The sequence below is a fragment of the Triplophysa dalaica genome, chromosome 25, assembly GCF_015846415.1.
Source record: "Triplophysa dalaica isolate WHDGS20190420 chromosome 25, ASM1584641v1, whole genome shotgun sequence".
In the NCBI taxonomy this organism is placed as follows: Eukaryota; Metazoa; Chordata; class Actinopteri; order Cypriniformes; family Nemacheilidae; genus Triplophysa; species Triplophysa dalaica.
Window position 1 is genome coordinate 16,161,454 of NC_079566.1, and position 12,500 is coordinate 16,173,953.

The window sequence follows — 12,500 nt, forward strand, 5'->3', positions numbered from 1 at the left end:
AAATGACGTTCAAATTTATGAAAATATCAACATGTTGCCAAATCTGAGTTTTTGGCTGAGTTATCCCTTTAACTTGGCAAATGACCATGGTATAAGAGGTATAATCCACAGCTAAGGATTTTTATTCCCTTCGCGTCAGGTGGTTATTACCCCCCTCACATATATTCAATTTACATTCTTATGGTCACATGGAGAGTTCATCAGTTCTCACATAAGATCAATATCTGTGATGATATCTGATGAAATCATATTGACATGAGTGTGAGATCATCTGTATGATGCTCAGAACACACATTTAATTTAATACACCACAAAAACACACTGACAAACTGAGAGTCAAACCACAGACGTAAACACAAGAGAGAAATACATGATTTCATGAGAGACAACTTCATATTGTGGGATAAATGGAAAAGCTGGATATTCCACACATGTTTTTATTTCGTGCTATACGGATAAATCCATTTTCACCCCAGGCCGTCCCCCAACTGAAGAGAGAGTGAGAGAGAGAGAGAGAGAGAGACAGAGACAGAGAGGGAGACAGAGAGACAGACAGAGAGAGAGAGAGAGAGAGAGAGAGAGAGACAGACAGAGAGAGAGTGAGTGAGAGAGAGAGAGAGAGAGAGAGAGAGAGAGAGAGGGAGGGAGACAGAGAGACAGACAGAGAGAGAGAGAGAGAGAGAGAGAGACAGACAGAGAGAGAGTGAGAGAGAGAGAGAGAGAGAGACAGAGAGAGAGAGATCAATAAACACATTCACCACTAGAGGTCAGAAGAGCTCAATCTGAACCTAAACAAACTGCTGAAGACAATCATATGATCAACATGTAACAATCAAATATCACACATGTTTCAGACTTAAGTGAAGTGTGTGTGTGTGTGTTCCACACCTGTTTTTCACCAGCCAGTAATCTTGTCCGTGTTCTGAGCCGTAACCCACCACAAGAACCGCATGATTGATTAGCCCAAAACGGCACTTCGGATCATTATAGATACCTGAACACACAGGTGAATAACACACATTATGATGATGTGTTTGTGTGTGTGTGTGTGTGTATGCATGCGTGTGTGTGTGTGTCTCACCTCCTCTGTATCGGTGGAAGGAGATGAGTTTGGCGTTTATACCGACAGAAACCGGTCCAACATTAGCAACAGTGATCTGAAGCGCCGTCTCATTATGACGTGGAAGAATCCGGAACGCTGAACAGAATCCTCCTCTCCCCGTCACAGAATATCTACACAAACCCTGCTGTAAACATTCACACATCATAACAACAAATGTTACACAAACATGATAACATGATGGGAGACGTCTGCGAACACATTGTTTGATTGTTTGCTCATCTGAAACACCTCTCTGAAGTTCTGAAGAATGTATGAACTGCTCCTTCTAAGATGTTTATCAGATGTTTTATACAACAGATCTTGAGAAGACGTCTTACAGATGAACCCGTGCTGTCTGGGGTGTGTGTGTGTGTGTGTGTACCTTGTGTTCATATGGGTAGAAGATGTTGGAGTCGATGCCGTTGTTCTGGATGATGTAGAGAAAGGCTCGACTCAAGTATCCGCCCATGCAGCCGCGGTTCCCTAAATGTACACTACAGTCCAACAGATTCTGAGGACTCAACGCCACCAGAACTCCAGTTCTCATCTTCATCTGAGCCTCCAGAGCACCAGCAGCACTGAACGCCCAACACGAGCCACACGGGCCCTAAAAAATGTGTTTGTTTATTTTATGTTTTGAATAACAAGGACATCGGCATGTCCTCATAATGTAGGGGACATGTACAAACAGATGAACACACTGTGCGTCCTCATGATGTAGGACAAAGCAGTGCACTCACCTGGTTTTGGACGGGGCTGACCACTCCTTTCTCTGTCCAGTTGACTCTGTGTGGGAGGGGCAGGTGGGGGTGTGTCGGGGGGCTGAACGTTACGTTGACATCAGAGAAATCTTCCTCCAATAAACCATTAAGCAAAGGATTGACTTCATCCACCGTCTACAAACACACACACACACACACACATGCAGTGTCCTTATAAGTGTGTTCATCTCTGTGTGTGTGTGTGTGCTTGCGCATGTGTGTGTGTGTGTGTGTGTGTGTGTGTGTGTGTGCTTGCGCATGTGTGTGTGTTTGTGTATGTGTGTGTGTGCGTGCGCATGTGTTTGTGTGTGTGTGTGTGTGTGCTTGCGCATGTGTGTTTACCATGTCACTGAGGTGATTGAGACCCAGTGTGTACGTGTGGAGACCAATGAGTGCTTCTTCATTATGTTTCAGAACATCTTGAAGATTCTTCTCCCAGACAGATTTCCTGTACAACTCCTCCTCCTACAACACAACACAAAACAACACAACACTCACGAATGTTACTGACTGATTTGAGACCACTTAAGTTGAAGGTGTGTGTGTGTGTGTGTGTGTGTGTACTCACTGTGTTCCAATAGGTCTTCTTGTGTTGTGATTTCCAGGTAATCCATTGATCATTCAAATGTCTGATCTCAGAACAGACCAGAGACACACACAGAAGAACCAACACAACCTTTAACACCAGCATCCCTACACACACACACACAAACACAGAAGAACCAACACAACCTTTAACACCAGCATCCCTACACACACACACACAAACACAGAAGAACCAACACAACCTTTAACACCAGCATCCCTACACACACACACACACACACACACACACACACACACACACACACACACACACACACACACACACACACACACACACACACACACACACACACACACACACAGAAGAACCAACACAACCTTTAACACCAGCATCCCTACACACACACACACACAGAAGAACCAACACAACCTTTAACACCAGCATCCCTACACACACACACACACACACACACACAGAGAGGATTTACGGTACAGTGAGGGTATTACCAGGGTACTTTAATACACTTAACATATGTGTGTGTTGTGTCTTCGAGTGAAAGTGAAGTTTGCAAGCGTGTAATCTGCACACACACACATGATTAAACACAGGAAACAGATCACACACACAGAAAGATTTCTCCTGCACAACATATCGATACAAACATCATAACACGTGAAAACAGAGTTAAAGAAGATCTTACTAGTGAATGATGATGATGATGATGATGAAGACGAGAGAGAGAGAGAGAGACTGTTCAGCTTCTCTTTATAAGGTGTCCGTGAGAAAGAGGAAGACACACTGTCTCCGCCCTCTGTTGTGATGTGTTTGTGTGTGAGACTTACACAGCAGTGTTGATGCGTTTGTTACTTACACTGCACAATGTCATGTTAAACACACAGATGTGTGAACAACTCTTCAAGCTGCTTCTCACGTCTGCAGTGATGTTTATAACCTGATGAGAGCAGAGACCTTTACACACTAAACAGTTGCTCAGTTTTGGAGTATTTTGCCTGTGACAGTAAAGGATGAAAACAGTCACAGACAGTCAGACTGTAATCTGAACATTTCACTGAGATGATGAGATGATCTTCAGTCGAGCAACAGAAGAGGAAGAGAATTCAACTGACTAGAGCTGAAACACACTCGACACACCATGAGGCTCACACAACACAGATGGACAGGATCTGACTCAGTAACCTGACAGACAGAGAGAGAGAGAGAGAGAGAGAGAGAGAGAGAGAGAGAGAGAGAGACAGAGAGACAGAGAGATATAGACAGAGAGAGAGAGAGAGAGAGAGAGAGAGAGAGATAGACAGAGAGAGAGACAGAGAGATATAGACAGAGAGAGAGAGAGAGAGATAGATAGACAGAGAGAGAGAGACAGAGAGAGAGAGACAGAGAGAGAGAGATAGAGACAGAGAGAGAGAGAGAGAGAGAGAGAGAGATATAGACAGAGAGAGAGTGTACGGTAGGTACACCTATAGTTCTAAGCTGGGTAACAGTACGGTAGACTATTTCATCACGGATCTGAATCCTAACTCCCTCAGAGCGTTCACAGTTAGCCCACCATCCCCATTGTCAGATCACAGTAAAATCACTCTCTACCTCAATAGATCCAAACCTAACACAGAGGCATCAAAACAAACTCACCTCCATACCCTAAAACAAACTTTCAGGTGGAAACAAAATTGCGAAGATACATACAAAAGTATAACTCGTGAACCAAAAATTCAAATCCTACTGAATAAATTCCTCGATACCCCATTTCCACACGATAGTGAAGGTGTAAATTTAGCAGTAGACAGGATTAACCAAATTTTTACAATATCTGCAACCCTATCTGACCTAAAACCCACTAACACAAAACCAAACCCTAAGCCTGTAAATGAGAAATGGTTTGATAAGGAGTGTAAAAACCTTAGAAAAGAAGTAAGAATTCTATCAAATCAGAAACACAGAGATGCTGACAATGTAAACACACGCCAACTCTACCATGAAAAAGTTAAACAATATAAGGACACACTAAGGAAGAAAAAGAAACAAGATACACAAAACCAGTTAAAAGCAATTGAACAATCTCTAGAAACAAATCGCTTATGGGAACATTGGAACACACTTAACAAACCCCACCATGAAGATCTTCCCATTCAGAACGGAGACGTATGGATAAAGCACTTCTCAAACCTCTTTAGTAAAATAAACAAGAACCATGAACAAACTAACCTACACAACAAACTATGCACTCTGGAGTCAACAATTAAAGATTACCAAAACCCTTTAGACTATCCAATTACACTCGCTGAGCTAGAACAAAATATACCAAAACTTAAATCCCAAAAAGCAAGTGGTATCGACGGTATCCTAAACGAGATGATTAAACACGCAGACCAAAAACTTACACTCGCCATCCTCAAACTGTTTAATATCATCTTTAGTACAGGTATATTTCCCACAATCTGGAACCAAGGTCTCATAACTCCAATCCATAAAAGTGGAGACAAATTCGACCCTAATAATTACCGCGGAATATGTGTAAACAGTAATCTAGGTAAACTCCTCTGTAACATTCTTAACAGCAGACTTATCCAATATCTAAACAACCAAAACATCCTGAGAAAATGCCAAATTGGTTTCCAACCCAAATACCGCACATCCGATCATATATACACTCTTCGTACCTTAATTGACAAAGAAACAAATCAAAATAAAAGAAAGCTCTACTCATGCTTTGTTGACTTCAAAAAAGCTTTTGACTCAATCTGGCATGAGGGACTTTTTCTTCAGTTGATTCAATGCGGCATCGGAGGAAAAACCTACGACATCATCAAATCAATGTACACCAATAACACATTTGAAGTTAAAATTGGCAACAAGCACACAGACTTTCTCTCCCAGAGTCGTGGAGTGAGACAGGGCTGTAGTCTAAGTCCTACACTATTTAACATTTACATGAATGAACTAGCTGGAGCTCTAGAACAGTCACCAGCACCCGGTCCGACCTTACAAGACACCGAAGTGAAATGCCTCCTGTTTGCAGACGATCTGGTGCTGCTGTCACCCACAAAAGAGGGTCTACAGCAACATCTGGACACCCTGCACACTTTCTGCCAAACATGGGCCCTATCGGTTAACCTTAAGAAGACTCGAGTCATGATATTCCAAAAAAAGCCCAGTAGCCAAAATCAACATCACCGTTTCAAACTAAACAACGTGCCCCTAGAACACACCAAGAACTACACATATCTTGGTATAAACATTAGTAACACCGGAAACTTAAACAAGGCTGTGAATGACCTGAGAGACAAGGCACGAAGAGCCTTTTACGCCATCAAAAAGAATATCAAAATTGACATCCCAACCGTAATCTGGTTGAAAATAATACAATCAATTATAGAACCAATCGCGCTGTATGGAAGTGAGGTTTGGGGTCCTCTCGCCAACCAAGAGTTCACCAGATGGGACAAACACCCAATAGAGATTCTGCAAACAGAAATGTGTAAAAACATTCTACGGGTACAGAGAAAAACTCCAAACAACGCCTGCAGAGCAGAATTAGGAATGTATCTGTAGTGGTAAAAACAAGTTTCCTATTCTTGTCTTTTGTTTCTTGTCCACTGTGGGAGATGCTGATGATATTATTTTGACGCGTACCATAAATAGATCCAGAGAGGCGTGTTGAGGTTGCAAACAAATAACTGAAGTTTATTAAATCAAAAATAAAGATGCATTCTAACAAAATGAAACAAACAACTTTTTAGGCCGCTTGCAGGTTTGTTGCACCATGCCACCCTAGCTCCATGTGCACGGTCAAAAGACTGTGTGCTCTTGCACCAGCGCCCCCTTCCTGTCAGGGGTGGCCTATCCTTTATACAACTTTTCCCCTCTCACCTATAGAGGGCACACACTCAGAGAAATAAACAATTTACAATATAATTAATAGATATTTAAATTAACATATTTATAAAAATTAAATAAGGTGTAAGAATGGCTCCTACACCCGGCCCCTAATTGAGCGTTTAAGCATCAATTACAATACATTAAATGTAAATGGAGCCAAAATGAGCTTATTATAGAAAAAAAATGAATACTCATCTTTAAATATTATTTAGTAGGCACTCCTATGGTTCAGATCTAAATTTCTGCATCTTCCAATAGCAGGCAAAGTTTGGTAACAGGTCTTTCCAAGAAACCAGTCTTAGTCTTAAGTTGAACAGTTCTTATGAGTCCTTTGGAATCAGGAAAAACTTCTGTTATTTTCCCAATAGGCCACGATCCACGAGGTGCTGAACTATCCACGAGCAGCACAATATCTCCTTTCTGCAGTCCTCTTTTTGCAGTAAACCATCTCTGTCGTTCCTGTAGTAATGGTAAGTTGGGACCACCTCTTCCAAAACAGGTCTGCTAAATATTGTACTTGCCTCCACCGACGTCTGTTGTATACGTCTGAGCTTTGAAACAATCCAGGTGGCAATCTAGGGCTAGACTTTAGCAGAAGAATGTGATTTGGTGTCAAAGGTTCCAGATCATGATGGTCATCAGACAATGTGGTAATGGGACGACTATTCAAAATTGCTTCGATTTCACAAAAGAGTGTTTGTAGTCCATCATCGAGGGTGTGTTGTTGTTGTTGTAAAATAGAGCATAAGATCTGCCTCACCATTCGAATGAGCCTCTCCCATACTCCCCCATGATGTGAGGCTGTTGGAGGATTAAAAGTCCACTGAATTCCTTTCTGGAGCATTACTTTCTGGATTCTGCTTTGGTTCCATTCTGAAAGTGAATTCTGTAACTCTCTTTTTGCACCCACGAGGTTAGTCCCGTTATCTGATCGAATATGCAGTACTTGGCCCCTTCTGGCTACGAATCTTCTTAAAGCGTCAATGCAGGAATCTGTATTCAGTGAGTGAGCCATTTCTAGGTGAACTGCCCTGCTTGTCATGCAAGTGAAAATAACCCCATATCTTTTAACCTGACCTCTTCCTCTTTTTGTCACGAAAGGTCCAAAGTAGTCAACACCAACATTGCTGAAAGGTGGAAGATCAGCTTGTAATCTTTCCTTTGGTAAATCTGCCATCTTTTGCTCTCCAATCTTTCCTCTTACACGCTTGCACACAACACATTTAGACAGAACTTTGCGGGCTGCAGAATTGGCATTTATAATCCAATATTTTTTTCTCAGGTATGAGAGAACATGGTTTCTGCCTGCATGTCCGAGCTGCTCGTGTATGTGTTGGAGGATAAGTGTGGAGATGTGAAGATCTTTTGGAAGTATTATTGGTCGCTTGGTTTCCTCAGGCATTGCAGACTTGTCCAACCTTCCTCCAACCCTCAAAACTCCATCATCCATCACAGGATCTAGCTTGTACAGGCTGCTGAATCTATTCAATCGCTTTCCAACAAGTGATGTCTTTTTAATTCTTGACATTTTCTCTGAATACCTTTGTTTCTGGCAAAACTCAACGATGGCCTTTTCTGCTTTCAAGAGATCATCCAGGCATACGGATTGTCCACAAAGTGATGTCTTAAATGCTTTAATTTCATTACATTGTTTAGCCTTGTTTGGGCTCTGAGTGTCCTTATTCACGCAGGTTGCCTGTATTTCTTTTCTTTTTGTAGTGAGCAGGCGAAGGATATTCTTGAACTTCAAGAACCATGCTACTGCCAACTTTAGCTTTGTCCAACTTGAGAAATAGTTAAGCAATTGGCTGGTAGGATTTTCCTTTTATTTAATGATAGTACTATAAACAGTGGTGTTCCTTTTAACTTCAAGATCCTCGAGTGAGAGAGACATGGGTCCCAGGGACTCTTTAGGCCATTCCTCTTCTTTCTTCCATAGAAAGTCTGGTCCATGGATCCACTCTTTGCACTTCACCAATGTGCCGGCACTCACCCCTCTTGATGCTAGGTCAGCAGGGTTCTGCTTTGTTCTGATGAATTTCCACTGAGTTACATCTGTGTTTTCTCTAATAACAGAGATCCTATTAGCTACAAATGTGCGGAATCTTGCATTCTCATTTGCAATGTATTTCAGCACTGACTGACTATCAGTCCAAAAGGTTGAGCTTTCGAGATCTATCTCCAAAGCTTTCCTTACCATAATGTCCACTCTGACTGCTAGCACTGCAGCTGTAAGTTCTAGACGCGGAATTGTGACTTGCTTAAGTGGAGCCACTCTGGCTTTCCCCAACATAAAAGACACATGTACATTGTGCATATCATCAGTCAGTCTCAAGTAACTCACTATGCCGTATCCTTGTTCACTAGCATCAGAGAAATGATGCAGCTCTGCTTGCTTCAGCATTCCAAAACCAGTTGGTTTTACACAACGTGCCACTCTGAAATCTTCAATCTCGTCAAGATCCTTTATCCATTTTGTCCACTTGTCCACTGCACCCTGTGGCATTTCCTCATCCCAGCCACATTTATTCCTACAGAGGTCTTGGATAAGCAATTTTGCAGGTAGAGTAAAGGGACTCAAAAATCCAAGTGGATCATAGATGGAGCTTACAGCTGATAGTAAGTTTCTTCGGGTGTGGGATTTGCACTTGACAGTGATATTGAATTTGAACATATCCTTCTCCACGCACCACAACAATCCAAGAGCTCTTTCAGTGGGAAGCTTTTCCCTATCGAGATCCAATTCCCTCACATTCTGAGCTCTGTCTTCCTTTGGAATATGTGCAAGAACAGTGCGACTGTTACTCACCCATTTTGTGAGATGGAATCCTCCTGTTTGACAGAGAGATGTTAGATCGTTCACCAATTTTACTGCTTCATGCTCTGTTGGAAGGGACTTCAAGCAATCGTCTACATAGAAGTTGTTCTCAACAGTGTTTATCACCTCATTTCGAAAACCGTTTTTGTTTTCTTTGGCTGTTTGTCTTAGAGCAAATTTTGCACAGCTGGGGGATGAGACTGCCCCAAATAGATGTACCATCATTCGATGTTCCACAGCTGGCATGCTTACATCACCACTTGGCCACCAGAGGAATCGCAAGAAGTCAACATAATTTCTTGACACTCTGACCTGATGGAACATTGCTTTGATATCAGTCATAACTGCAATAGATTCTTGGCGAAATCTGGTCAAAACATCAAAAAGTGTGCTCGTCAAATCAGGACCCTGAAGAAGTTCTGAGTTGAGGGATTTACCTTGAAAAGTAGCAGCACAGTCAAAAACCACCCTTATGGTCTGTTTTTGGGGATGGTATACACCATGATGTGGGATGTACCACAATTTACCATCTGACCTTTTTAGCTCTTGATGTGGCACCACTTCAGCATAGCCCTTATTTATTACTTCTGTTAGAAATTCAGTGTAGTCGGTTTTGAATTTTTCGTTCCTCTTGAACTTTCTTTTCAAACTTTGAAGTCGCTGTTCTGCCACTTGGTAATTGTTAGGCAATGCTGTGTCGTCCCTCCTAAAAGGTAGATCAAGAGTGTAATGTCCATTTTTTAACTTTATCGACTGTTCTGCGATCTTGATGAATCTTTTGTCTTCTATAGACATTTCAGCCTTCTCTTCACTTGACCTCTCATTAAAATCATGATTGTATTGTTGCATCAACATTTCTTCCAAGTTCAAGACAGAAATTCTGTTAACAACAACACCATCACAACTGTTCCTGTTTGCAGTGTTTTTGCCTTGTAAAGGACCATTAATAACCCATCCTAGTAGGGTCTTAACTGCATATGGCCCATCCTCTTGGCTATTAAGGATTTCCCAAGGTTCAATGGCTTTGGGAGCATTGCTTCCAATCAACAACTCCACCTTGGCTGGAATCCTAGGAAACTGCACCCGACTAAGGTATGACCATTTAGATAGTTCTTCCGTTGTGGGGATATTACAGGTGTCAACAGGCATTATCTTTTGGGTGTAGACTTCTGGCAGGTGGATGAAGTTACTTTCTTCCAGTGAAGAAACTTCCAGCCCGCTAACAATGTAAGAGGGCACAGACTTATCTTGGCTCATTGTTCGAAGAAGAATATTGGTCTTTCTTCCAGTAATGTTCAGTTTCCTCATAAGATCCTCTGTGCAGAAGCTTGCAGAGCTACCAGGATCAAGGAAGGCATATGTTTCCAAAATCTTACTTCCTTTTGAACTTTTAATCTGTACTGGTACAATCGACAACAAACATTCTGTGTAAGTCTGCATGTTTCTGACTCCAGCATGCTTACCATCTTGAAGGGAGACCTGTGTGCTACTCACAGGTGTTTTCTTAAGTTGTTTTGATGATTCCAATGCTTTAATGTGTAACACACTTGGATGCGGTTTGCTGCATATGGAGCAGTTAAGATGCTGTGTGCAGTCTTTACTCAAATGTCCTCCTTTGGTTAAACACCCAAAACAGATTCCATTCTGTCTAACAAAGTTGATCTTTTCCCTGTGTGGCTGCTTTTCGAACTGTAAGCATGACATCAAATCATGTCCATTGTTACAATAGAGACATGACATTGGCTGTAAATCCTTAGATGTGGTTTGTGGCGAGTTCACATGCACATTGGTAGCAAAACTGCCTTTGGATTTGGGTTTCAATACTTTGGGCTTTCCTTTGCTTGGGCTTGAGTCTTGGATTTCACCAAATATTGGGTCTGAGACAATGTTAGCTTGTTTTTCAATGAAGCTGACGAGATCTACCATCTTTACCTTGTTCAACCCCTGTTCTTGCAACTCAAATGCCATTGTACGCCATCTCTCTCTGAGCTTGTATGGGAGCTTGAAAGCAATACTCCTCATATTGGAGACTGTGTCCAGTTCTTCCATGAACTCCAAGTCTTCCATACTATTGCAGCAGCTTCTAAGAAACAACGCAAAAGCCTGTAAAGCCTTTGGATCTTCTGGTTTTATTGAAGGCCAGGAGAGTGCTTTCTCGATATAAGCACATGAAATCCTATATGCATTACCAAAGTGTTCTTTCAATAGCTGCTTTGCCTTTTGATAACCTTGGTTCGGTGACATGTGTTGGCAACTTCTTACCAGCTCCTGTGGTAGTCCCCTTGTGTACTGAAGGAGAAAGTGCAGCCTGTCTGCATTATCATCGGTTTTAGTTTCAATGATGTGCTCAAAAGAATGAAGGAATGACCTGTATTGCAGAATATCTCCAACAAAGATTGGAATTTCTCCTCTTGGTAAGGTGGAAAGAAGTTGTTGTTTCACAAGCATGTCTGTCAAGTTGTTTTGTTTTCGAAGAATTCTAGCAAGATCAGGCCCTTGAATGACATTAGATGAAGATGAATCTCTACTTTGTAGAGGTCTTGCTTGAACTGTATGAAAGATTTGTGCAGAGGATTTGGAGTCAGTGTTCATGGTGGTGGTCTGTTGAATTGCATTGCTGTTCTGAGGATAAGAATGTCTTGCAGTTTGAGTTGGTGCTGTAGAGAATCCATGAAAAGTCTCTTTTGGGCGCACATCTTGTGCATTTGTTGCACTGGATAGAGTTTTATCCAACATCTCCTTACAATACACATTCATGGGATCTTCTTCAACAGCATTTCCATTGGTTATTAAGGAATCTGCATTCTTGAGATACTCGATTTTTGCTGTGCTGGCTGCAATTTCAGCTTGAATTTTCCACACCTCCTTCATCTTTTTAAGTTCCTCCTCTTTCTTCTCTATAGCATGTTTTTGTGGCAGTGCATTGGCTTTGGCGAGTAAAGCTGCCCTCTCTGCCTCTGCACAGATACGCGCTGAGGCTGATGTTGACACACTTGATCTGCTTAATTTTGATCTGCTAGATCTACCAGATCTACTGCTACGCACAGACAAAACAACTGAAGTGTTATCTTCATCATTTAGTTGGTCATTCATTTTAAGAGAAGAAGAAGCTTGAGTATCGGTTTGAGGATCAGGTTCTTGAATAGTAGACATCCACTTCTCAACGGTAGACACGAAAATTTCAACTTGCTTCATTCTTGGTTCATACCAGGTTTTCAAATCTTCAACTGTATCCTCTTCACTTAACACTTGTACATATGATTCTTGAAGAGACTTGAATTCAACAAACATTTCATTGAACTTCATCATGTTTCCCTTTACTTCTTCAAGATATTCAGCATCAGTCATCAAAGAGTTAACAATATTAATTCTCCT

General features: G+C 41.6%; 1 protein-coding gene across 2 annotated transcripts in view; it reads right to left on the reverse strand.

Annotated features, from left to right (window-relative positions):
• The window catches only part of ctss1 (cathepsin S, ortholog 1), a 4,105-nt gene extending 558 nt beyond the window's left edge, over window positions 1–3,547 (reverse strand). Inside the window, exons 1-8 of one of the 2 annotated variants that reach the window (XM_056741281.1) lie at window positions 3,111–3,547; window positions 2,432–2,556; window positions 2,206–2,328; window positions 1,843–1,998; window positions 1,485–1,709; window positions 1,082–1,247; window positions 889–994; window positions 1–488 (exon numbers count right to left, since the gene is read on the reverse strand). The exon at window positions 1–488 is cut by the window's left edge and continues 558 nt beyond it. In XM_056741281.1, the coding sequence (XP_056597259.1) occupies window positions 392–488; window positions 889–994; window positions 1,082–1,247; window positions 1,485–1,709; window positions 1,843–1,998; window positions 2,206–2,328; window positions 2,432–2,554 (996 nt within the window). In that variant the 5' untranslated portion in view covers window positions 2,555–2,556; window positions 3,111–3,547 and the 3' untranslated portion in view covers window positions 1–391. Of the gene's footprint in view, window positions 489–888; window positions 995–1,081; window positions 1,248–1,484; window positions 1,710–1,842; window positions 1,999–2,205; window positions 2,329–2,431; window positions 2,557–2,916; window positions 3,060–3,110 lie in introns of those variants that run through there. The other variant, XM_056741279.1, reaches the window with a different exon arrangement.
• Window positions 3,548–12,500: the final 8,953 nt, after the last annotated feature.